Consider the following 26,394-nt stretch of genomic DNA (forward strand, 5'->3'; position numbering starts at 1 on the left):
TAGAAAAAAGTATAAAGTTAGGGTTTTGCAGGACCCTTCAGAAGTCAAGGCCCAGGTGCTCGCCAGGTGCACCCTCCGTTAAATCCGCCTCTGCCCCAGAGAAAGGCAGAGAGCCCAGGACCAGGGCTGTTTGGCCCTCCCATTTTTTTCCACTGTCTCCCCTCTAATTGGTCAGTGTTATCATCCCACCCACTGAGGGAAGCGCTCAGTGGAGTGGTAACCAGCTGGGCTTTTGAGGCGAGGTGCACGCGCAGTTTCTTACACACCCGGAAGCTGCTGCAGTTGCAAAGGTTGGAAAGGCCTGGAAGCGGTCTTCCCGGTTTGAACCTGACCCTCCCCGCACCCATTCCTGCACGCGGGGAGCCTGAGGGTCGCTGCGGACGCTGAGAGCCCCGCTCCCGAGCCCCCAGAGGTGAGTGCGGAGTCCCGGTGAGAGGCCCCCAGCCTGCCCGCTTCGCTGCCCGGCGGGGGCTCCGCGTCGGTTTCCAGGGAAACTCTGAGAGCGCCCCGCCCATGTCTCCCCGCCGTGGGGCGTGGGAACTCCCCCTTCCGCGGGGTTTCCTGCCTCGGTCCCGAGGGGGCAGCTCCCCCTCCCCTCGCGCCGTTTAAAGTCTCGGAGACGGACGCGGGCGCTAGAGACGGACAGTGTGCGCCCCTCCCCCGCCCGGCCTCCCCCGCCCCGAAGAGCCCGGACTGCCCCCCCCCCGGGCCTGGGGACCTGCGGACCCCCTCCTGAGACCCCACCCCATTGAATAAGAGGCCCGGGTGCGGGAAGAGCGCACTCTCCGTGGGGCGGGGTCCCTAGAAGAGCCCCCGGCCCCGCGCGGAGAGGGCTGTGTGGGAGCGGCGACAGCGAAGGGGACCCGGGGACGCGCAGAGCGGGGCTGGGAGGGGTCAGGGGACGGAGAGAGACACGGGAGGGGGAGGAGAGGTCAGTGAGGGGCCATGAAGAGACGGCAACGTGGGGGTGCGGGGGGACGGGACCGCGACGGGGAGAGTGACAATAACCGGGGAGGGGAGCGCGAGGGGAAGAAAGGAGAGAAACCCCGAGGAGAGGGAGGGGCCCGGAGAGAAGGGCGCAGGGAGGGGGTTTGGTGAGCAGAAGTGGGAATGAAGAAAAAAGAATTCTTATTTTTTGGCCCAATGGGTTTACCACTTTTATTTCACATCTCACATGTAATTCATTAAAACAAAACAAAACACTTATTGAGCTAAATCTTAGACTGTTGAATATCTGCTTTCTTGCAGTAGTTATTAACTTTTAAAATAAACATTGGTAATATCTCATAACTAGAGCTTATCATTCTTCTTTTTCTCCTCCCTTAAGTGAGAAGCAGGGAGGCAGAGAAACACTACTGCATGCACCCCCACCGTGATCTTCCAGCAAGCCCACTAAGGTGCGATTCTCTGCCCATCTTGGGCTGTTGCTCTGCAGTCGAGCTATTTTAGCACCTGAGGTGAGGCCATTGGAGCCATCCTCAGTGCCTGGGGCCACCTTGTTCCAATAAAGCCATGGCTGCTGGAGGAGAAGAGAAACAGAGAGAGAAGGGTTAGGGGGAGGGGTAGAGAAACAGTAGGTCGCTTATCCTGTGTGCCCTTACCAGGAATCAAACCCAGGATTTCCACACTCCGGGCCGACACTCTACCACTGAGCAAACTGGCCACGGCCATAAGCAGAGCTTATTCTTTGCCAATTATGAGGCAGTCTCAACGTTTTATATCTTTGATCCTAAAAATCGATACATTAAAAAGATTTCATATAATTTTTCTTTTTAATATATTGTGTTGCTTAAATTCTGAGCCCTTCATCCTTTCTAGTGTCTATCATATGGTGAAACAGCCATTGGTATTTAGTAAAGTGTATTAGGCTATTTCATTGTGCACTTGGTAAGGATGTCTGATCTTAGCTGTCAGACCCTTGTGTCTTGAGTTCATCTAATGTTCAGCATTTTTTTCTTTTTTACATGTAATTTGTTGAATTAGTGACTGAAAGGTTGAAATAGCCCTCCCAGCATCCATAAGTGTGAGGTGTGCTGTGTCTGATACCCGTCAGCCAGTGCTGCTGAAAACAGCTCTGAGGGAGCAATGCAGGCACCGCAGGGACCTAGATAAAGATGCTGCATCCTGGGCCCCACTGCAGACCTGCAGAACCACAACAAAGTCAAACCCTCATTCCCAAGTGATCTGCATGCTTATTAAAGCTAAACCATTTCCCTCTGGGAAAATCTATTAGATGGCCTGATTTTTAAGAAAGGACATCACCTGCACCATCCCCTTCAAAGAGAGTTTCTCTGGGTGGAGCAGCATTGTTGTTTTGTTTAGTTCTTTACTTATTCAAGTTAGAGAGTAGTGAGAGAGAGAAAAGGGAGGGAGGAGCCAGAAGCATTAGCTTCCATATTTGCCTTGCCCAGGCAAGCCTAGGGTTTTGAACCTGTGACCTCGTGTTCCAGGTTGACACTATATTCATTGCACCACCACAGGTCAGGCAGCATTCTTTTAATGAGCTGCTCCAGGAGATTCCAAGGTGAGCCCAAGGATTAATAGGAAGGATCTGCATGCATGTGCTTTCAATTTTTCTTTTTTATAACAAATTTTATTTAGAAGTCAGAGAAGTAGCCTGACCAGGTGGTGGTGCAGTGGATAAAGCATCAAAATGAGACACAGAGAACCCAGATTTAAACCCTGATGTTGCCAGTTTGAGTGTAGGGTCACAGGCTTAAGCGTGGGATCATAGACATGCCTCCATGGTTGCTGGCTTGAGCAAGGGGTCACTTGGTCTATTGTAATACATCCCCCCATCAAGGCACATATGAGAAAACAATGAACAACTAAGGAGCCACAATGAAGAATTGATGCTTCTCATTTCTCTCCATTCCTGCTTGTCTGTCCCTATCTATCCCTCTCTCTGTCGCAAAGAAAAAAAATAAAGTCACAGAAGTAGAAGTGTGCTCAGGGAACAGGTTTCAGAGGCAAAAGAGAAACCCTGGAATCTTAGAAGAGAGACAGGGAAAGGTGAGTGGGGGGCGCAGACATGCCCCAAAGAGGAGAGCACCCGGGATGCATTAGTGAGAGTGGGGAGCAGGGATGGTCAGGGGAGGTGACGGGGTGTTGTGTTGGGTTTGGGCGTTCAGGAGAGCAGCGCCCGTTCTCATTGCTGTGGGAATGTGTGGACGTCTGAGGGACGACAGACAGGTGAAGACAGGAAATTAATACAGTGTGGTCTCCCTGCAGGAGCACTTTGGCTGGCTTCAGTGAGGAAGGACAGAAGACTGTGGCCTTTTCAGTGTTTCCAGGTCCTTCTGTCTGTGAGTGAGGTAGAAGTGGGTGAAGGGGCTGTGTGGACACCTGTGGCGGCACATTCTCAAAATGCAAACTTTGACTCCTCAACATACTGTCACCTGAGAAAACAAGCAGAAGCAGGACCAGGACAGAATGGCTGCTTCTCAGGTAAGCGGTGTATCCTGCTCAAAGGCTGTGTTTGCCTTTCCTCATAACTTCAGTGAATTTTTTCAGATGTTCATTTTATTGATTTTAGAGAGAGGGAAATTTCATTCCCCATTTTGATGGGGATTGCATTAAATTTGTATATTGCTTTTGGTAATATGGCCATTTTAACTATGTTGATTCTTCCAATCCATGACATGGAATATTTTTCCATTTCATTGTGTCCTTTTCAATTTCTTTTAATAATGCTTTGTATTTTTCAATATATAGATGCTTTACATCATTTATTAAGTTTTTTTCAAGGTATTTTTGTTGCTGTTGCAACTGTAAAGGGAGTTATTGATAGAATCAATCGGAGTCCAAAAGACCAGTGTAACAGGCTTTAATGAAAAGAAACCTGCCGGGCTGTCTCGTAAGGGAGAGCAGCAGTGGCTACAGTCTTTAGGGCCACTTTTTAAGGGTAAGGATAGGGAAGTAGGAAGGGTAGTGGGGCACTTGCTGATTGGCTGCCGCTATCGCTGGGCGCAGGGGTGCTTTTCACCAATTATGAATGTCGGTGCATTTTCAGTCGTCAGCAGTTTCAACCGTCCATGACTTCATTGGACATTCCTTTGTGGTTGGTCACCTGCCGCAAGTCCTGAAACAAAACTCATGCTGGCAGGGTTACAGAAATGAAACCTAAGAGTTATATTTTTTAAATTCATTTTCTAGAGTCTCATTGTTGGAATATATAAAAGCAACAGACTTTTTTTGTGTGTGTATTTTTCTGAAGTTGGAAACGGGGAGGCAGTCAGACAGACTCCTGCATGCGCCAGACCGGGATCCACCCGGCATGCCCACCAGGGGGCGATGCTCTGCCCATCTGGGGCATTGCTCTGTTACAACCAGAGCCATTCTAGCACCTGAGGCAGAGGCCACAGAGCCATCCTCAGCGCCCCGGCCAACTTTGCTCCAATGGAGCCTTGGCTGCGGGAGGGGAAGAGACAGAGAGGAAAGAGAGGGGGAGGGGTGGAGAAGCAGATGGGCGCCTCTCCTGTGTGTCCTGGCCGAGAATCAAACCCGGGACTCCTGCACTCCAGGCCGACACCCTACCACTGAGCCATCCGGCCAGGGCGAAAGCAACAGACTTTTGTATGTTGATTTTGCATTCTGTGACTTTACTGTATTGGTTCACTGTTTCTAATAGTTTTTTTGTGGAATCTTTGGGGTTTTCCTTCTTTCTTTTTTCTTCAGTGGGAGGAGGGGAGACAGAGATATATTCCTGCATGCCCCCAGCCAGGACCCACCCAGCAAGCCCACTAGGGGATGATGCTATGCCCATCTGAGGCATTGCTCTATTGTCAGCAACCAAGCCCTTACTGGTGCCTGAGGTGTAGGCCATGGAGCCATCCTCAGTGCTCAGTTTTGTGGTGCAACCACAACAAATTGAAACCGGAGCCACCAAACTGATGCAATGAATTTGGGTTTTATACACTGGCCAGTGGTCTGCCCGCTGCACCTCTCACAATGGACAGTGATGAGCTCGAGGGGAGAAGGATATTTATAGGTGAAACCTACAAGGTTACAATTTTTTCAGCACATTTGTACAATATCTTTGCAAAAGCACACAAGCACACACTGTTCTAAGATAATAAACCACCTTCCTGCAATATCTGCAGGGATGACGCACAAGGAATGCATCCTGCTTTGCTAGCAAGATTAGATTTGCTGAGGCTCATGAGAATTTTCTACTTTAGCTGTAGCTATAAGCTAAATTGGGTCAGGGGTCCTCCCCAGCATGTGCTGGCATGGCAATACACTCAGTACCAACTTACTCCAATTGAGCCAGGGCTGCAGCAGGGGAAGAGCAGGGCGAGTGAAAGGGTAAAGGGTGGAGAAGCAGATGGGGGCATCTCCTCTATGCCCTGACAGGGAGTTCAACTCTAGACATCCAATCATTGGCCAGACACTCTACTACTAAGCAAACTGGCCAGGGCCTTAGGTTTTCTATATAAGGGATCATATCATCTGCAAAAAGTGATGCCGTTACTTCTTCTTTCCCAATATAAATGCCTTTTATTTCATTCTCTTGCCTGATTGCTCTGGCTAAAACTTCCAGCACTATGTTGAATCAAAGTGGAGAGACTGGATAGTCTTGTGTTTTTCCCGATTTTAGAGGAAAATCTTTCAGTTTTTCTCCATTTAGTATAGTAGCTGATAGTTTGTCATATATGGCCTTTATTATGTTGAGGTACTTTTCTTCTATTATAATTTTATTGAGTATTAAATGACTTATGTATATCAAACTACTTTTGTATTCCTGGAATAAATCCCACGTGATCATGATGTATTATTTTTTAGTGTGTTGTTGTATTCTAGTTGCTAGTATTTTGTTTAAGATTTTTGCATCACTATTCTGCAAGTTTTGGCTCTGAGATTCTTGGGCAGAACTCCACTGTGACCTTCCTGTTAACGATGTAGTCAGGGCTGCAGTCGTTGGTGGGTGTGGCTTTTAATGAGGGTTTTACGTCTTCAGCTCTATGGCTTTACAATTTTGTGGCTTGAAGTGTCTAGCAATGGTGATTTGAGGTCTCTGGGCGCTCCTCCCCACCTCTCAAGAAACCAGGGGACCCAATCTAGAGTAGCTCTGTTTCTCAGGGGAGAGAGTGGCTCTGGAGAGCTAGCTGTGGGGTCTGCCACTGCCACTCTTCCTACCTGTGAGGTAAAAGACTTGGTATCTGGGAGGCTGGATGGTCACAAATTCTTTGTCTCAGTACAGAGAGTGGGCTGTAGGCAGACTACGGGAACCTTGGCCAGGACCCTGCGCTCAGTCCCACCCCTTAGTTCAGCACCTCCTCCTCTACCTCTCTGCCTCTCTGCTTCTCCCATCTGGAGGAGATTCAGGCACACTGGGCATCACACTCCATTTCATGGGAAATAAAACCCAGGCAGCTGGCCCTTCTGCCTTCACACAGAGCAACAGAGAAAAAGAAAAACCTTGAGCAGGCCGGCTTCTCTCTTCAGAGCTGACTGTGACTGTATTTTATCTCCACCCTCCTTTTCAACCCACCACACCTTAAGTCCTTTTGGTGTGGGGCTCTTTCATGTTCACTGTGAGCCCAGCTGGGGTTACTTCACTGTGTTATAATTGTTCAATTTGTTGACATTTCAAAAGGAGAGATCAGGGGTATCTCTCATGCTGCATTACTCTCTAATCACTTTTTTTTTTTTTGTATTTTTCTGAAGCTGGAAACGGGGAGAGATAGACAGACTCCCGCATGTGCCCGACCGGGATCCACCCGGCACGCCCACCAGGGGCTATGCTCTGCCCACCAGGGGGCGATGCTCTGCCCCTCCGGGGCGTCACTCTGCCGCGACCAGAACCACTCTAGCGCCTGGGGCAGAGGCCAAGGAGCCATCCCCAGCGCCCGGGCCATCCTTGCTCCAATGGAGCCTTGGCTGCGGGAGGGGAAGAGAGAGTCAGAGAGGAAGGAGGGGTGGGGATGGAGAAGCAAATGGGCGCCTCTCCTATGTGCCCTGGCCGGGAATCGAACCCGGGTCCCCCGCATGCCAGGCCGATGCTCTACCGCTGAGCCAACTGGCCAGGGCCAACTAATCACTTTCAAATACTAGAAATATCCCGTTTGTGACATCAACCTGGGAGGGCAACTGTGCCCAATATCCTTATGAGCAGTAGTCTACAACCTTTTTTGGGCCACAGACTGGTTTAATGTCAGAAAATATTTTCACAGACCAGCCTTTAGGGTGGAACAGATAAATGTATCACATGACCGAGACAAGCATCAAAAGTGAGTCTTAGACGGATGTAACAGAGGGAAACTGGTCATTTTTAAAAAATAAAACATCGTTCAGACTTAAATATAAATAAAACAGAAATAATGTAAGTCATTTATTCTTTCTCTGCGGACTGGTACCAAATGGTCCACGGCCCGGGGGTTGGGGACCACTGCTTATGAGGATGGGTCAGAGGCTTGAGCATCAACATGAAGGGAAACTAGGCTTTAGGTTCATGAGGCTGCAGCGTCACCTCTGTGGGGCAGGATTAAGGAAATGCACCTTCTACAGGTCAGAATACTGAGGAAGTTCCAATAGAAAAGAGCAGTTAGAAGAGACTTGTTCACTAGATTGGTGAGAACGTCTTCCTATTTAAAGGGAATGTTAAAGAATAGAACATGGCGGATACATGTGGATGGACATTTGCAAAAATTACTATTTTTTTGTGATCATTTTCAGATAATTTCCTTATTCATGTTATTGTCTACAATGTTACAGCAGATAGCTCTCCAAGAACGTGTATAAAATTTTACAAGGAAATTATAGAAAAAATAATTGCTCTAAATATTTTTTTCTATTATTATGAATGTTCTTCTTGCTACTGTGTTTATAAAACACAAGTATCTACTGACCAGGTGGTGCTGCAGTGGATAGAGCATTGGACTGTGACACAGAGGACCCAGGTTTGAAACCCCAAGGTCACCGGCTTGAACCATGGAGTTGGTGTCTTGAGCGTGGGATCATAGGCATGACCACATGGTTTCTGGCTTGAATCCAAACTTCTCTGGCTTGAAGCCCAGAGTCGCTGGCTTGAGCCCAAGGTCGGTAACTTGAGCAAGGGGATCATTTGCTCTGCTTTAGCCCCCTAGTCAAGACACATATAAGAAAGCAATCAGTGAACAATGAAGGTGCTGCAACAAAGAATTGATGCTTTTTATCTCTCTCTTTTCCTGTCTGTCCATCCCTTTGTCTCTTTCTGTTACAAAAAAAAACCCCCAAAACGAGTATTATTCACAGCTGATTCATAAAACTACATAATTACAATATCTGGATTTCATTTTATTTTCTATCACTTATAAATTGTACCTAGTTCCCCTATGTATGTCTGTGTACATAAAATGTTAACATTATTTAAGCTATTTTTTCTTCTTGCTTAAGATGTTTTTGTTATTATTAGTTATGGAAACTTCTATAGATGTTTATGAAGTTTCTTATGAGTATTGGCCAGTATTTGTACATTTTGAAAAAAAATTATAGATTACGTTTGATATAAAACTCAAGGTCTACCCTTCACTCTTGTTTCACAAAGCAGTTTCACACCAAGGGAAGAATTATCTTATTCTAAGATTACATGTAGTAAATTAGTGGTTGCTATGAGTCCTGTTCTTTGAGAACAAGAAATTCTGTTAAAATTTTAGCTCAAAGTCATGTATGCGTTTTCGCTTATGTTTTCTTTGTCTGTTATTCAGGAGCGTGGCACATGGACTACAGACATAGTCATCATTGGTAAAAAGAGAGCTTGTTAGATGTGTGGGAGCACAGGCCCCATCCCAGAACTCCTGAGTGAGATTCAGCACTTGCAGAAAATAGCAGTTCACTGTTGTTGACATAAAATTGAACAAGTACACTTCTAACTTGCTGTGACTTTTTCACCCAACAAATATACACAAGTGATCATGAGTGATACAAATACAGCACTGACAAATCCACATGCCTGTGTTGATGCCTTAATTCTATTGATTAATTTTAGAGAGAGAGAGAAAAAAGCCATGAACTTGCTGTTTCACTTATTTATTAATTGGTTGATTTTTGTGTGTGTGCCTTGATCTGGAATCGAACCTGCCACGTTGGTATATCAGGAGAATTCTCTAACTGGCTGAGCTATCAGGTCAAAGTGATGAATTAATTTTAAACTTCATCTTCTTGAAAAGTCAAGTCTGTGTAGTGCATTTGTGGACATGTGTAATCCTTGTTATTTAGCTTTATATGTTAGAGAACATTACTGTGTGAAAGAGTAAAAAAACATAAGATGACAAAAAGTCTTTTGCAAAAGAATATTGCTGCCTGACCAGGTAGTGGCACAGTAGATAAGGAAGGCACTGACCTGGGAAACTGAAAACCCAGATTTAAAGCCCCTAGGTCACTGACTTCAACTTGGGGTCCTTCGCTTGAGCGTGGGGTTATAGAGAGTACCCCATGGTTGCTGGCATGAGTCCAAAGGTTGCTGACTTGAGCAATGGGTCACTGGCTCAGTGAGAGCCACATGGTCAAGGCACATGTCAGAAAGCAGTAAATGGACAACAAAAAGTCCCACAACTTAAGTTGATGCTTCTCGTCTCTCTCCAACTAGTTTATGTGACCCTGTTTCTCACACTCAAAAGAAATATATATTGCTGGGCAAAAATGATCTTTTTTTTTTTTAATGTCCTGGACTATTTTCTCATAGGACAAAATCATCCTCTAACCCTGTTTTCATGTTGGGTGACATTATGAACTGAGAGTGCAGACCTTCATTAATGTGTCTTTTCTTCCAGAAACCATTGACCTTCAAGGATGTGACCTTCAGGGATGTGGCTGTGGATTTCTCTAAGGAGGAGTGGGAATGCCTGGACCCAGCTCAGCGGAAACTGTACACGGATGTGATGTTGGAGAACTACAGGAACCTGGTCTCCCTGGGTGAGGATGACTTCCTTCCTGAGTTTATTCTCTACCTGCAGCATTTTGTTTCTTTCATTAGTGGGAACATCATGTGGGAGCTTCTGTCTTGCAGGGTAGATTTTAGAATTCTGCCATCAGGGAACAAACATGGGGGTTAGCTGATGTAGAAACAAAGGCTTCATGATGCACATTGATTAGAACTCAGTACATGAAAATTTACATGTTGTCTAGAATGATTAAGGTGCTATCAGAAAACAGTATTTTGGAAAGTTATTTTCTAGAACATTGTAATATTGTACCATGTCTTCTCACTTGGGCACAAAGTGAATTAGAAATTGGAGCTGGGAGCCTGACCTGTGGTGGCGCAGTGGATGGAGCACCGACCTGGAATGCTGAGGTTGCCGGTTCAAGGCCCTGGGCTTGCCTGGTCAAGGCACGTATGGGAGTTGATGCTTCCTGCTCCTCCCCCCTTCTCTCTCTCTCTCTGTCTTCCTTCTAAAATGAATAAATAAAAATCTTTAAAAAAAAAAAAAAGAAATTGGAGCTGGGAAGGGAAATGACAGTATCCTTCCACCCAGGTAGGTGGGATGAGGAAGCAGATGAGACAGGTAAAAGATCTAAAGGTCACAGAGGAGGCCAGACTTTAAAGTGTGGTTGGGAAGCTGCTGCAGTGGAAAGGGCTGTGAGAAGCCCAGGTTAATTCTAGTTGCTTTGATTGAGGGACAGCTTGTCTCCAACATGTCCTGTGTTCCAGCATCCTCTCGGGACTGCTTTTGCTATAATGATCTTCCTCATCTCATTAGCAGTGGGGGCCAAGTCCTCCCCTTGGACTGAGGGCTGCTATGATCTGGCTCCTCTTCTATACCTTTGGGCACCTGGGAAAACATGTGCACATACCGGAGGAATTACATGATAGGTTGTTTTTGTCATTTGGAGTTTTTTTTTTTTTTTTGCATTTTTTTCTGAAGCTGGAAACAGGGAGAGACAGTCAGACAGACTCCCGCATGCACCCAACCGGGATCCACCCGGCACGCCCACCAGGGGCGAAGCTCTGCCCACCAGGGGGCGATGCTCTGCCCATCCTGGGTGTCGCCATGTTGCGACCAGAGCCACTCAAGCGCCTGAGGCAGAGGCCACAGAGCCATCCCCAGTGCCCGGGCTATCTTTGCTCCAATGGAGCCTTGGCTGCGGGAGGGGAAGAGAGAAACAGAGAGGAAGGCGCGGCGGAGGGGTGGAGAAGCAAATGGGCGCTTCTCCTGTGTGCCCTGGCCGGGAATCGAACCCGGGTCCTCCGCACGCTAGGCCGACGCTCTACCGCTGAGCCAACCGGCCAGGGCCTCATTTGGAGTTTTTGACGGAAGTGGTTGAGATCTTAAAATTGGGTGCAGAAATTTCAGGAATCCTTGGAACAGAAGTCATGTTTTCAGATGTATCATTTCTTTCTTTTAATTTTTGACAGAGGCAGAGACAGAGAGAGGGACTGATAGAGACAGACAGGAAGGGAGAGAGATAAGAAGCATCAATTCTTTGTTGTGGCATCTTGTTTATTGATTGTTTGCATTTATATGGTTTGATGGTGGGGGGAGGCTACAGCTGAGTGAGTGAGATCTTTGGGCTCAAGCTAGAGACCATGGGGTCATGTCTATGATCCTATACTCAAGCCAGCAAACTCATGCTCAAGTTGGGCAGCCCACACTCAAGACGAAGACCTTGGGGTTTAGAACATGGGTCCTCTCTGTCCCCATTCAATGTTCTATCCCCTGTGTCACCACCTGGTCAGGCTGCTTCCTCTTTTTTTTTTAAGATTTTATTTATTCATCTGGGTGGGGAGCGAAGAGGGGTGAGGTGCAGGAAGTATCAGCTCCCATATGTACCTTAACCAGGCAAACCCAGGGTTTTGAACCAGCAACTTCAGTGTTTCAGGTCAATGTTTTATTCACTGCACTGCTACAGGTAAAGCTGCTTCATCATTTTGACCTATTCTTCCAACTCCCTGTCCTCTGTCAGCCATCACTCTGTTCACTGTACCTGTTGGTCTATTTCTGGTTATTTATTCATTTATATTGTTCTTTAGATTTCACATATAATTGACATCAGATGGTACATGTGTTTCTCTGCCAGACTTATTTCCCTTAGCACAATACCTTCTATGTATGGCCATGCTTCTGCAAATGCTATGGTTTCATTCTTTTTTATCATCCGTTTATTTCTCACATTTTCACATTCTTGATTATTTTTTCTTCCTTTTTTTTTTTTATTTTTTTTATTTTTTATTTTTCTGAAGCTGGAAACAGGGAGAGACAGTCAGACAGAGTCCCGCATGCGCCCGACCGGGATCCACCCAGCACGCCCACCAGGGGCGACGCTCTGCCCACCAGGGGGCGATGCTCTGCCCATCCTGGGCGTCGCCATGTTGCGACCAGAGCCACTCTAGCGCCTGGGGCAGAGGCCACAGAGCCATCCCCAGCGCCCGGGCCATCTTTGCTCCAATGGAGCCTTGGCTGCGGGAGGGGAAGAGAGAGACAGAGAGGGAAAGCGCGGCGGAGGGGTGGAGAAGCAAATGGGCGCTTCTCCTGTGTGCCCTGGCTGGGTTTTTCTTCCTTTTAAGATGATAATCTGCCTTCTAGTATTATTTTACCAAGGGTGATATACAGCAAGAGAGAGAGATGAAAAGCATTAACTTGTAGTTGAGTCATTTTAGTTGTTCACCAAATGGTTTTCATATTTGCCTTGACAAGAGGGCTCCATCTGAGCCAGTGACTCCTTGCTCAAGTCAGCAACCTTCGGTGTTAAGCCAGAAACCACTGTATGCCAACGACCATGGGGTCGTGTGTATAACCCCACTCTTAAGCTCATAACTCCTGTGTTTGTCAAACTGGTGTGCCCACACTCTAGATACCAACGTTGGGGCTTTGAAACTGGGTCCTCAGCATGCCAGGCCAACACTCTATCCACTGCACCACCACCTGGTCTGGTGACTTTGTTCTTCAATTTTAGAGCCTTCACTGCAGCCAAATGAGCTCACAGTCAGGCCAGATACCTTGGGGATTAGACCTGGGACTTCAGCAACGCAGGTTGACAGTCTATCTGTGCATCACTACTGCTCATGCTTTTTTGGGTTTGATATCTGTTTTCAGTACTGCAGTCTCTGTGTGTTTGAACAATTACTCACTTTTTTAAAAATAGTCTACAGTGCATTCACCCTGTACTGCTGTTCTCTTGGCGGCCTGTGTCATGCGGAATGGAAATAGTCTTTCAGGAAGCAGCGAGGCAGCCAGTTCATATCGCCATTGTGTGCCTGGGTGTTTCAGCAGATAATTGTCAGTAATGGAAGCAAGTTTTCATTCCTCTCTGATGTGACTTTTCATCATTGTTACCTTTCTTGGTCTTGCTTTAAACTTCCTTTGGAGTTCTCAAAATGTATTTTTGTCAATAATTACCGGTAGGTCCATTTATTTTGTATCTTTCAGCTGTGCCAGCTGAAGACAACAAGACTTTGTTACAAAAGCCAGGAATAGAAGATTTCTTCTCTAAATTAATACTGGTAAGAAATGGAAGGTGTGGTTTTGATAGTGCACACTTAATGAAAGCCTTGGAATTTTAGGAAGAGTGATGAGAAGGAAAGATGTTAATATGGACACAACTAACCGGTGGCAATTATTTCTGTTGTTATTTATTAATTTAGAGAGTAATGGGGAGAGAGCGACAGAGAGACAGTGACAGACAGAAACATTGATCTTTTCCACTATGTGCCCTGATCAGAGATTGAGCCTGCAACCTCTGCATACTGGGATGACAGTAAAACCAACAGAGGTTTGGTCTCGGTGGGACAAGTCTTATTAATTTTTAAAATGGTTATTGCATTCTGGCCTGTTAGCTCAGTTGGTTAAAAGCATCATCCTGAGGCCCTGGCCGGTTGGCTCAGTGGTAGAGCATCGGCCTGGCGTGCGGGGGACCCGGGTTCGATTCCCGGCCAGGGTACATAGGGGAAGTGCCCATCTGCTTCTCCACCCCTCCCCCTCTCCTTCCTCTCTGTCTCTCTCTTCCCCTCCCGCAGCCAAGGCTCCACTGGAGCAAAGATGGCCCGGGTGCTGGGGATGGCTCCTTGGCCTCTGCCCCAGGCGCTAGAGTGGCTCTGGTCGCGGCAGAGCGATGCCCCGGAGGGGCAGAGCATCAGAGCATCGCCCCCTGGTGGGCAGAGCGTCGCCCCTGGTGGGCGTGCCGGGTGGATCCCGGTCGGGCGCACGCGGGAGTCTGTCTGACTGTCTCTCCCCGTTTCCAGCTTCAGAAAAATACAAAAAAAAAAAAAGCCCTGAAACAACAAGGTTGTGGATTTCACTGGTAAGGAGCTAGTGAGTGAACGACAGGATGGAACAACAAATGATTGATTCCCTTCTCCCTCCTCTCTCTCTGCCTCTCTCTATCTCTCTGAAAATAAAAAAGTAAAGTAAGCCCTAGCTGGATAGGTCAGTTTTTTGAAGAGTCACCTGGAGCCCAGACATTGCCTCTTTGAATGTCTGGTCAAGGCTCATACAGGAGCAGCTCAATATTCCTGTGACTCCCAGCCTCTCTTAAAAAAGAAAAAAAAATCCACTTATTGCATTGATTTTAGCCAAAGAGATGAAGAGAAAGAGGTGGAGAGAAACAGGAACTTTGAGCTACTCCTGTATGTGTCCTGACCTGGAATTGAACCAGCAGCCTCTGTGCTTTGAGATGATGCTGTAATCAACTGAGCTATCTGGCTAGGACAGGATAATTATTTGTGATCTTTGTTTTCTAAATAAATAAAAAATATTGCACATTTAGGAAACTCCCTCTAAGTCAGTTATATTGCATATCAATTAGTTTCTAAAAAGAAAGCTCAGCCTTGGCTGGTGTGCTCAGTGGTAGAGCATGGGCCCCACGTGTAGATATCCCATGTTTGATTCCTGGTCAGGGCACACAGGAGAAGCGACCATCTGCTTCTCTGCCTCTTCCCCTCTTTCTATTTCTCTCTCTGTTCTCCTTGCACAGCCATGGCTGGAATGGTTAGAAACAGTTGCCTCAGGCACTGAGGATGGCACCATGGCCTCTACCTCAGGTACTAAATAAATGGCTGTATTGCAGCCCTGGCCAGTTGGCTCAGTGCTAGAGCATTGGCCTGGCATATGTATGTCCCAGATTTGATTCCTGGTCAAGGCACATAGTAGAAGGCTTTATCTGCTTCTCCACCCCTCCCCCTTTCCCTTTTTTCCACTAGAGTAAGTTGGTCCGGGTGCTGAGGATGGCACCATGGCCTCTGCTTCAGGTGCTAAAATCACTCTGGTTGCAACAGAATAATGCCCCAGGTGGGCAGAGTTTTGCCCCCTAGTGATCTTGCCTGGTGGATTCCGGTCATGCACATGCGGGAGTCTGTCTCTCTGCCTCCCTGCTTCTCACTTAAGAAAAATACAAAAATAAATCCAAAATGGCTGTGTTGCTGAGCAACGGAGCCAGAGTCCCAGATGGACAAAACATCACCCCCTACTGGGCTTGCCAGTGAATACTGGTCAGGGTGCATGTGGGATTCTTGTCTCTCTGCCTCCCATCATCTCACTAAAATAAATAAATTTAAAAATAGAAGATCAAAAAAATTTTTTTGCTATTCCATAATCTTTAAAAGGAAATCTGGAAAAGCTAGGAACTTCTGTAATCTGTGGAGTAAATAATCATTTCATTTGTTTTAACTGTATTGTGAGATTAAACTTTCAATCAGTAATTTCTAACATTGAGATTTATCATGCATATATAAAATTATTATGTGATCAATTTTGGAAAGCCTTTAAAAGGAAATCTTTATTCTTCCACCAAGAAATAGTATTTTTTTTTCATTTCAATGTCTATGATTTTCATAAAATTCAGAGCAAATTTTATGTAGCCAAAATGGTTTAATATTTATCACAGAGGAGTTATTTGGGAATAAGTATAGATGTTAAATGAATTTAGATCTTTCACTAAAAACATTTTTGTCTTTGATGATTACCAGAGTATACATAATGGAGACGGAAGTTATCAATGCATTGAACATTGGAAAAACTTTAAACAAGAGTCAATTTGTAATCAAAATGGGAATACTCCAATTCCAGAGAACCACTATGAACACGGAAAAGTGTTTGACCAAATGTCACATTCTAATATTCATCAGGATAGTCATGTTGTGGAGATAACAAATGAACAAAGTAAATTTATTAAATCTTTTAAGCAATCTTCAAATCATACTGAAGATGAAAATATTCGTACTGAGGAAGAATCTTACACTTACAATTTATGTAAGAGAGCTTTCAGTGAAATATTTAATGTAAATAGACTTAAAGTTCACAGTGGAGAAAAACTTTCTCAACATGAAGAATTTGGTAAAACATTTAATTGGCATTCATGTCATACTTTACAAGAGAGAAATATTCACACCAAAGTGAGACCTTACAAATGCAGAGAATGTGGCAAAGCCTTTAGCTGTTCCTCAACTCTTACTAAGCATCAGAAAGTTCATAGTGGAGAAAGGTCTCATCAATGTTTAGAATGTGGCAAAACCTTTTTGTGGAACTCAGAGCTTACTATACATCAAAGAATTCACACAGGAGAGAAACCATATAAATGTAGAGAATGTGGCAAAGCATTTAGAAGTTTGTCAATTTGTACTAAACATCAGAGAGTTCATACTAGGGAGAGGTCTCATAAATGTTTAGATTGTGGCAAAACCTTTATCCGGAACTCACAGCTTACTATACATCAGAGAATTCACACAGGAGAGAAACCATACAAATGCAGAGAATGTGGCAAAGCCTTTAGAAGTTCTTCACTACTTACTGAACATCAGATTATTCATACTGGTGAGAAGTCCTTTAAATGTGGAGAATGTGGCAAAGCCTTTAGCAAGTCATCACACCTTACCCAACATGAGAGAGTTCATACTGGTGAGAAGCCCTATAAATGTAGAGAATGTGACAGAACCTTTAGCAGTTCCTCAGCCCTTACTAAACACAGGAGAATTCACACTGGAGAGAAGCCATATAAATGTAGAGAATGTGGTAAAGCCTTTGGTTATTCCTCAAGCCTTAGTAACCACAGGAGAATTCATACTGGAGAGAAGCCATATAAATATAGAGAATGTGGGAAAGGCTTAAACAAGTTAACAACACTTACTGAACATCAGAGTATTCATATGGGAGAGAAGCCCTACAAATGTGAAGCATGTGGCAAAGACTTTACCTGGCGTTCAGGTCTTACTGCACATGAGGTAATTCATACTGGAGTGAGACCTTACAAATGCAGTGAATGTGGCAAAGCCTTTAAACGTTCTTGGACCCTTACTGCACATCAGAGATTTCATACTGGAAAATGGTCTCATAAATGTTTAGAATGTGGTGAAACATTTATGTGGAAATCACAGCTTACTATACATCAGAGAAGCCACACAGGAGAGAAACCATACAAATGTAGAGAATGTGGCAAAGCCTTTAGCAAATCATCAACTGCTACTCAACATCAGAGAGTTCATACCGGTGAGAAGCCCTATAAATGTAAAGAATGTGGCAAAGCCTTTAGCAAGTCCTCAACTGTTACTCAACATCAGAGAGTTCATACTGGTGAGAAGCCCTATAAATGTAGAGAATGTGGCAAAGCCTTTAGCCGTTCTTCAATCCTTATTAAACATCAGAAAATTCATACTGGAGAGAGGTCTCATAAATGTTTAGAATGTGGCAAAACCTTTATGTGGAATTCACAACTTACTGTCCATCAAAGAATTCACACAGGAGAGAAACCATACAAATGTAGAGAATGTGGCAAAGCCTTTAGCAAGTCATCGACTCTTACTCAACATCAAAGAGTGCATACTGGAGAGAAACTTTATCAATGTAGAAAATGTGGCAAAGCCTTTACCCGTTCCTCAAATCTTACTCAACATCAGAAACTTCATACTTGAGAGAAGCCTTACAAATGAAGAGAATTTGACAAAGCCTTTGGCTAGTCCTCAAACCTTACTTGTCATCAGATAGTACATCCTGGATAGAAACCTTACATTTGTAGGGAGTGTGGTCAAGTCTTTGCTTGGAACGGAATCTTACTAAACATTAGAGAATTCATCCTCAAGAGAAGCCTTACAAATATGGAGGTTGTGGCAAAACCTTTAATGACCACTCATCTTTCTGAACAAGAGAACACAGAGAAGTACCTTGCAAATGAAAAGTATGTGGCAAAACGTTTCACCTGTGCTCAAAACTTCCTCCACATTGCAGAATTCACGATGGAGAGAAACAATAAAATGTCAGTAATTTAGCAAAATGTTGAACTTGTACAAGCCTCATGGAGCATCAGAGACTTAAGCCGTGTAAATGCAATACATGTTCCAAAGTCTTTGTGCCCATTCACACTATTCAACATATGATAATACTGGATGACAGACTAACATATAATAGACATGGAAAGCTTTACACAGTATGGAAACCTTACTCAACACTGCTATGACCAATAGAATTTCTCACACCTCAGCGCTTTCATCATCTGTCATCTGTGTCCCTTAGATAAGGTCTCTGCTTAACTTACCAAAACCTTGCTGTTTTGGTTTATTTATTTCTTTAGACTTTATTCATTTTAGAGAGGAGAGAGAGAGAGAAAAGGAGGAGGAGCAGGAAGCACTAACTCCCATATGTGTCTTGACCAGGCAAGGTCAGGGCCTCAAACCAGCGGCCTCAGTGCTCCAGGTGCACACCCTTTCCACTGTGCTGCACAGGTCAGGCTCTGGTTTGGTTCATAGGGGTACCTTGACACATGAGCACTTTAAATCATAAGCAATTTGAGAGACGCGCAGTCACTCATGGGATTTTTTTTGCTTTAAGTCACAAGCAGATATTTGAATCACGAGCTTCAACCACCCTCCACTAGGTGGCCCGCCGAAAGTTCTAAAAGGGAGGAAGAAACAAACTTCCATGGAAAGATTTTGCTTGAAACGATGGCCTATAAGTGAAAGCGAGGAAAGTGTGACAAAAAAATCCAAAAGTCAGTGAAGAAAATGATTAAGCAAAGTAAAATAATAGCAATTAAGTTTAGCAATAAAGTTACATATCATACATAGTGTGTAAGTTAATTTTTGTAATTAAATGTTGTGTTAAGTGTATAGGGAGTAAGTTATGTTGAGATAACATGAGAAAGGAAAGCCGCCTCTGCCAGTCTCCTTCCCCTGCCAGCATCTGCCTGATCTTGAAGGTAAATATACTTCATAAGCCAGTTTATTTCTTTACATCCTCTCTTATTGTGTGTGTGTGTATATATATATGTGTGTATGTATGTGTGTATGTATGTATTTGTTATTTATAAAGTACATCTTATTTAAAAGCATATAAAACAAAAAATCCATGTGTTTCGGGGGGCCAGAACGGATTAATTGTATTCCCATTAATTTAAATGGGGAATTTTGATTTGACACGAGCAAATTGAGTCATGAAATGATTAAAACTCAAGTGTGAAGGTACCACTGTATTTTGAACAATTTAAACTTAAGGATTTTAAGGAGTCTGCTGATTAACCCTATGAAAGACAAATGCTCTGGTGTTTTGCTGTGGCCTTTATGAGTAGACTCAGGTGTGCTCTGTTTCTTCAAGACTTGTGAGTTATACGTGTATATGTTTACATCTCCTTTGTGATTTCTTGTGAAATTGCACCATGTTCTGCTTCACAAATTCTACTAGTTGAAAAAAGTTTAGTTTACTATATTTAGGGAGTTTTAATTTCACATATTCTTTTCCTGGGCAAGCCCACTTATACAGATTTACATGGTTTGATAACACAAAAATACAGAACGTGCATTAGTAACCTGAAGGTGTAATATAGCAGAAAGAGGACAGAAATAAAGAAATTTGTGCACATCTTCAGAAGGATTGGGAAATAATGCATCAACATACATTAAGTATAATAAAACTGATGAGTTACTAGCTAAGTAGACACCTGACAAAATGACAATGTGAATAATTTTTTGTACATTGCATTTTTGTACATTTTTTCCTTAAAACTCCTAAATCTTGGTGAGAGAAACTCACAATCAAGTATTGAAAATATAACAAAAACAGCCTGACCAGTGGTGGTGCAGTGAAGTGTCAACCTGGGGTGTTGAGGTGTCAGGTCTGAAATCTCGAGGTCTCTGATCTGGGGATGACCTCATTTGGCTTGAGTGCAGGCTCAAAAGATTAAGAGCAAGGTCAGCTGGACTGATCAGGCACTAGTGCAATGGACAGATCATTGGCCAGAAACGAGGGCCCAGATTCAAAACCCCATGGTCACTGGCTTGAGCAAGGGGTCACTTGCTCTGTTGTGGTCCCGGGTCAAGGCACATATGAGAAAGCAATCAATGAACTAAGGTGCCGCAATGCAGAACCGATGCTTCTCATCTCCCTTCTTGTCTGTTCTTATCTATGCCTCTCACTGACTCTGTCACAAAAAAATAATAATAACAAAAATTTTTAAGTAAATGTAATGGCATATTTTCTCCTCTTAAGTTTCAATAAATATGTATGACTATAGAAAGCAAAAACGGTAATACTGTGTGGTAGGGCTTGTAACATGCGTAGACAATACACACAATGATGACAGCATACAGAAGAACCAAGTAAAAATGGATAGAAGACAAATATGCCTGACCTGTGGTGTCGCATAAAGCATCGACCTGGAATGTTGAGGTCGCCATTTCAAACCCATAGGCTTGCCTGGTCAGGGCACATATGGGAGTTGTTGCTTTCCTCTCCCCCCCCCCCTCTTTAAAAGTGAATAAATAAAATCTTAAAAAACTTTTTTTTAAAGACTTAAATGTAACAGTTGAAACAGATCTCCTGAGATGATACACAGGCAGTAAAGTCTGGCATTGCTTCTAGCAATAGATTTTCTAATGTACTCAGGCAAGGGAAAACAAAAAGAAATAGAACATCAAACTAAAATATTTTCATAGAAAGAAAACCACTAACAAAAGGAAAAGACAACTCACTGAATGTCACAACATATTTGCCAAGGATATACCTGAAAAAAGTTTTTGTTTTATAATTTATTTTTAGTTAGACAATTAAATTTAACAGGGTGACATTAGTCAACCAGAGTACATAGATTTAGAGAAAACATCTCTACATCATTTGGACAGTCGATTGTGCTGTATACTCAACACCCAAAGTCAAATCATCCTGTCACCTTATATTTGTTTCTCTTTAAGCCCTTTTCCTTTCCCTCACTTTCTTCCCCTCCACCTGGTAACCACTCATCCATGTCCATGATTCCAAATTTTGTGTCCCACCTATGTATGGAATCATATAGTGCTTAGCTTTTTCTGAGTTACTTATTTCACTCAGTATAATGTTATCAAGGTCCATACATGTTGTAAATCAGGGGTCCCCAAACTACGGCCCGCGGGCCGCATGCGGCCCCCTGAGGCCATTTATCCGGCCCCACCACACTTCCAGAAGGGGCACCTCTTTCATTGGTGGTCAGTAAGAGGAGCATAGTTCCCATTGAAATACTGGTCAGTTTGTTGATTTAAACTTACTTGTTCTTTATTTTAAATATTGTATTTTGTTCTTGTTTTGTTTTGTTTTTTACTTTAAAATAAGATATGTGCAGTGTGCATCGGGATTTGTTCATAGTTTTTTTTTATAGTCTGGCCCTCCAATGGTCTGAGGGACAGCGAACTGGCCCCCTGTGTAAAAAGTTTGGGGACCCCTGTTGTAAATGATACTATGTCATCATTTCTTAGGGCTGATATAGTATTCCATTATATATATGTACCACATTTTTTCAATCCTCTACTAATGGGCATTTCAGTTGTTTCCATGTCTTGGCCACTGTGAACAATGCTGCGATGAACATGGGGCTGCATGTGTCTTTACATACCATTTTTTTTTAGTTTTGGGGATATATACCCAGTAGAGGGATTGCTGGGTCATATGGTAGTTCAATTCTTAATTTTATGACAAACCACCATACTTTCTTCCATAATGGTTGTACTACTTTACATTCCCACCAACAGTGAATGAGGGTTCCTTTTTCTCCGCAGCCTCTCCAATACGTATTACCTGTCTTGTTGATAATAGCTAATCTAACAGGTGTGAGGTAGTATCTCATTGTAGTTTTGATTTGCATTTCTCTAATAGCTAGTGAAGATGAGCATCTTTTCATATATCTGTTGGCCATTTGTATTCCTTATTGGGAAAAGTGTTCATGTTCTCTTCCCATTTTTTCTTTCTTTTTTTTTTTTTTTTACAGAGACAGAGTTAGAGAGAGGGATAGATAGGGATGGACAGACAGGAACGGAGAGAGATGAGAAGCATCAATCACATCAGCTTTTCGTTGCGACACCCTTGTTGTTCATTGATTGCTTTCTCATATGTGTCTTGACCGTGGGCCTTCAGCAGACTGAGCAACCCCCCGCTCAAGCCAGCAACCTTGGGTCCAAGCTGATGAGCCTTGCTCAAACCAGATGAGCCCACGCTCAAGCTGGCGACCTCGGGGTCTCGAACCTGGGTTCTTTGCATCCCAGTCCAACGCTCTATCCATGGCACCACCGCCTGGTCAGGCTCTTCCCATTTTTTTTTTATGGGATTCCTTGCTTGTTTGTTGCTGATTTTTGTGAGTTATGTATTTTGCATATTTGCCCCTTATCTGAGCTGTTGTTTGACAATATCATCTCCCACTTAGTTGGCTGTTTTGTTGACAGTTTCTTATGCTGTGCAGAAGCTTCTTAGTCTGATGTGGTCCCATTCATTTATCTTTGCCTTTACTTCCCTTGCCTTTGGGTCAAATTCATCAAATGTTCTCTACAGCCAAGGTCCATGAATTTAGTATCTATATTTTTTATGTAATTTATTGTTTCATATCTTATATTTAGGTCTTTGATCCTTTTGAATTAATTTTTGTGCAAGGAGACAAACTGTAGTCAGGTTTCATTCTTTTGCATGTGGCTTTCCAATTTTCCCAGCACCGTTTAGTGAAGAGGCTTTCTTCATTGTGTGTTTTTTACTCCTTTATCAAAGATGATTTGGCCATATATTTGTGGTGTTATTTCTGGGCTCTCTGTTCTGTTCCATTGGTCTTTGTGTCTGTTTTTCTGCCAATACCATGCTGTTTTTATTATCATGGCTCCGTAGAATAATTTGAAGTTAGGTATTGTAATGCTTCCAGCTTTATTTTTTTTTCCTTCAGATTGCTTTGATTATTTGGGGTTTTTTATAGTTCCATATAAACCTGATTATTTTTTGGTTAAAGGGTTAATATCCAAAATTCCTAAAGAATTGAAACGATTCAATATGAAAAAGAAAACAATCCAATTAAAAAATGGACAGGGACCTGAATGAACAGTTTTCCAAACAGGATTGCTAAGAGACATAAAAACAGGCTCAATGCCTTACCTGTGGTAGCACAGTGGATAGAGTCAGCCTGCAGTGCTGATATCACTGGTCTGAAACCTTACACTTGCACAGTCAAGGTACATACCACTATGAATTGATTCTTACCACTTTTTCCCCCTTTTTCTCTCTCTCCTCTCAATAATTTTTAATAAAGGTTCAATGTCACTAATCAAATAGATGCATATTAAAATTACATTAAGACTGGTTCTCAAAGTGTGGTGCACTGGTGTGCCCTAAATTTCCAGGTGCACCCTATAGTATTCCAGAGAAATATGTGCCTGTTGGGGACCAAAAAACCAACAGGGTTTTTGGAGTTTAGATTTCTGGGGGACAGAGGTGTGGGGAATTGGCTGTAAGCTGACAGTCTGCCCAACCTTCCCCCCCACCTCACTTGCCTGATTAGGTTGCAAAAGGCTGTTAAGCTGTGGTGCTGGACTGTTTACACTACTCCCCAATATCCCCCAAAAGACTGGAGGCAAGTTTCTTCTATCCTTTGGTGTAAAGTTAAGATGATTTGTATGGTGGGGGTTTTCTGCACTCAACACAGTTAAAAGTAAAAAGAGAGGAATTCTACAATGTATTGACAAGGAAATGAGTGTTTGCCTTTCAAATACATGCCCAAACATTAAAGAAATTGCTACGACACATCAGGCTCATGTTTCTCATAAACACAAGAATGAAAAAACACATTCACACCGGGACCTGGCAGTTACAACATACTCAAAAGTATGTCAAGTACAGCACAGGAAACACAGTAAAAAACATTGTAATAACTCTGTACAGAGGATATTGGGAGTGTCAGCAGGAAAACTTTGTAAAGTATATATGTGGTTGTTTAATGGTGATTGTTGTACACCCGAAACTAATACAAACAATATTGAAATTAAACAGTAATTGAAAAACAAAGCACTTTTTCTTTTAAGACTTTTTTAATGGTTTTTTTTTTTTTTTTGATTGGGGAGAGAGAAAGAAAGAGAAAGAAGGGGTGAGGAGCAAGGAGCATCTACTCTCATATGTGCCTTGACCAGGCAAGCCCAGGGTTTTGAACCAGTGACCTCAGCATTCCAGGTCAACACTTCATTCACTATGCCACCAACAAGGTCAAGCCAACAAGACACTTTTTCAAAAAGTATTTTATTTATTGATTTTAGAAAGAGGAGAGAGAGAGAAAGGGGGCAAGAAACAGGAAGCATCAACTCATAGCAGTCCCTTTTTTTATGTGCCTTGACCAAGCAACCCCAGGGTTGCAAATTGGAGACCTCAGCATTCCAGGTCGCAATTTTATTTACTGAACCACCACTGGTCAGAAAACAAAATAAACAACAAAAAAGCATTTTTGCAGCGCAGTGCACACAGGTCCTGCTGCCGAGGCAGATGCTGTTTCCGGAAGCCACAGCCAATGGAGGATAGGACACTCAGACGACTTAATAGAGGAAGGAGAATTTATTCTTTCCTCTAGTAGCTGGCTGAGCACATGGACCTAGTAGCACCAAAGCACGATTTCCCTGAATTCGATTTTCTTACAGGTTATATACCTTACAGTATCTAAGGAATGAGCAAGCGATTCCTTTGTTTAAGCTTTCCCAGGACTCAAGGAGAGGGGAGGGGGAGTTTTGGTGGGGTCAGCAAGGAGGAAAGAGATTTCAGATCACTGGTCATAGCTACATACAGGTCCTGCTTTTCTTGCTTTGTGTTGTATGGAGCTCTAAGCAACCAGTTAGAGAACTATGGGATGTAGTTAATTTATCACTGGCTGACTCGGTTATCCTTGCTGGCTTCTTTCCTTTGTATTCTGGTTTCTTCCGTCTCAAGGGAGAAGAGAGGCTTGCTCCTTCCTCATTCCTCCCCTTTGAGACTCTAGAAATTCCTTTTATGTTCAAGTCTCCCATTCTTCATCTGAGCCCTGCGGGTACGCCTGATAGTGATGACTAAAGTATACATGGGCCATAGTTCAATACTGTACTCTGGCCTCTATCATGTTCCTTATGCTGTTGATTAACAGTGGCAACAAACATGGACCTATCAGGCAGATTTCTAGAAGCAGTAAAACTCCTGTTAGAGTTTTAAATCCACCAAAGGCGGAGAACTCCCCCCCCTCCCCAAAGGCTACCGGGGTTCCATTCATGCCAGACTTGCGTGGGCATGTGTGCCAGTTTTGTCATCTTTTTGACAAGGTCCTCAATTGCCTGGCCCTGGTCATCTATCTGCAGGCAACAATTAGTGAGATTGAATTTCCCACACATTCCTCCTCCTGCTGCCAGTGGATAGTCTAATGCCAACCTGTTTTGGTAAATGGCGTTTCTCATCTGAGTTTGTTGATGTGCAAGGAGAGTTAGGGCTCTCCTTGATAATGGAGGGTCAGTCTCATTGGTAATGATTTCTAGAACTGCCTAGAGTCAGATAATCTGGTTTAACATGTAAATGGGGGTACAGTATCCCTAAGACCCATCCTCTGCCTAGGTGACAGGCCCATTGGATTATCCATTCTGGGGGCCATTCATCATCTTTCCTGTCTCCTATCTGGAGTTCTCTCTTTTTCTGTTGTAAGGGCTGTGGAACTGGGTAGCCAAGCAGTTTCCCCATTTTCAGAGGCAGGAGTAAGAAAGATGGCTTTATCATACCAGTTATACAGCTCCCTTCCCAAATCCTGGGAAGGCAGGTACAGGCTCTGTTTCCACAGACCCAGTAAAGTCCACATGGTGTTATCCAGTCTCGGGCCTTGCCTGGGTCCTGCCAAGCTCCAGTCAGCTCTGGGAATCTGGTCAATGGATTTTTCTGTCTGGTTTCCCTACCACACGCTTTGCTTGGAGGTGGCATTATAATACCATTGCCTAAGGTAAGTCAGTTCCCCAACTGATCTAGTCAGATCTCCTCCTCCTCTGGCTAAGCAGTACTGCCCTATGATACTATGTTTCAAAATCCACTGAAATCATCAGAGATCTGGGGGGGGGGGGGTGGCATTAGGCAAAGCCTCATTAGGAATCTCCACATAGCAGGAGGTGACATTTAGGGAATGAGCTATCCCTTCTGCTAGCCTGAGGGATAAGTTTTTAGTAGATTGGAATGGTGGGGGCAGGGGCTTAGTTGCTTCTTCATAAAAAAACATATACTTGGGCTCAGG

At 43.7% G+C, this 26,394-nt stretch overlaps 1 protein-coding gene across 1 annotated transcript; it reads left to right on the top strand.

The window, feature by feature from the left end:
• Positions 1 to 255: 255 nt before the first annotated feature.
• Positions 256 to 24,167, top strand: LOC136331923 (zinc finger protein 420-like). Its single transcript, XM_066271089.1, is given in 5 exon segments — positions 256 to 412; positions 3,232 to 3,447; positions 9,753 to 9,894; positions 13,347 to 13,420; positions 15,881 to 24,167. Coding segments are annotated over 4 exon segments (2,523 nt in total). The 5' UTR covers positions 256 to 412; positions 3,232 to 3,432; the 3' UTR covers positions 18,173 to 24,167.
• Positions 24,168 to 26,394: the final 2,227 nt, after the last annotated feature.

This window comes from Saccopteryx bilineata, chromosome 3, assembly GCF_036850765.1.
Source record: "Saccopteryx bilineata isolate mSacBil1 chromosome 3, mSacBil1_pri_phased_curated, whole genome shotgun sequence".
NCBI classification, from domain to species: domain Eukaryota; kingdom Metazoa; phylum Chordata; class Mammalia; order Chiroptera; family Emballonuridae; genus Saccopteryx; species Saccopteryx bilineata.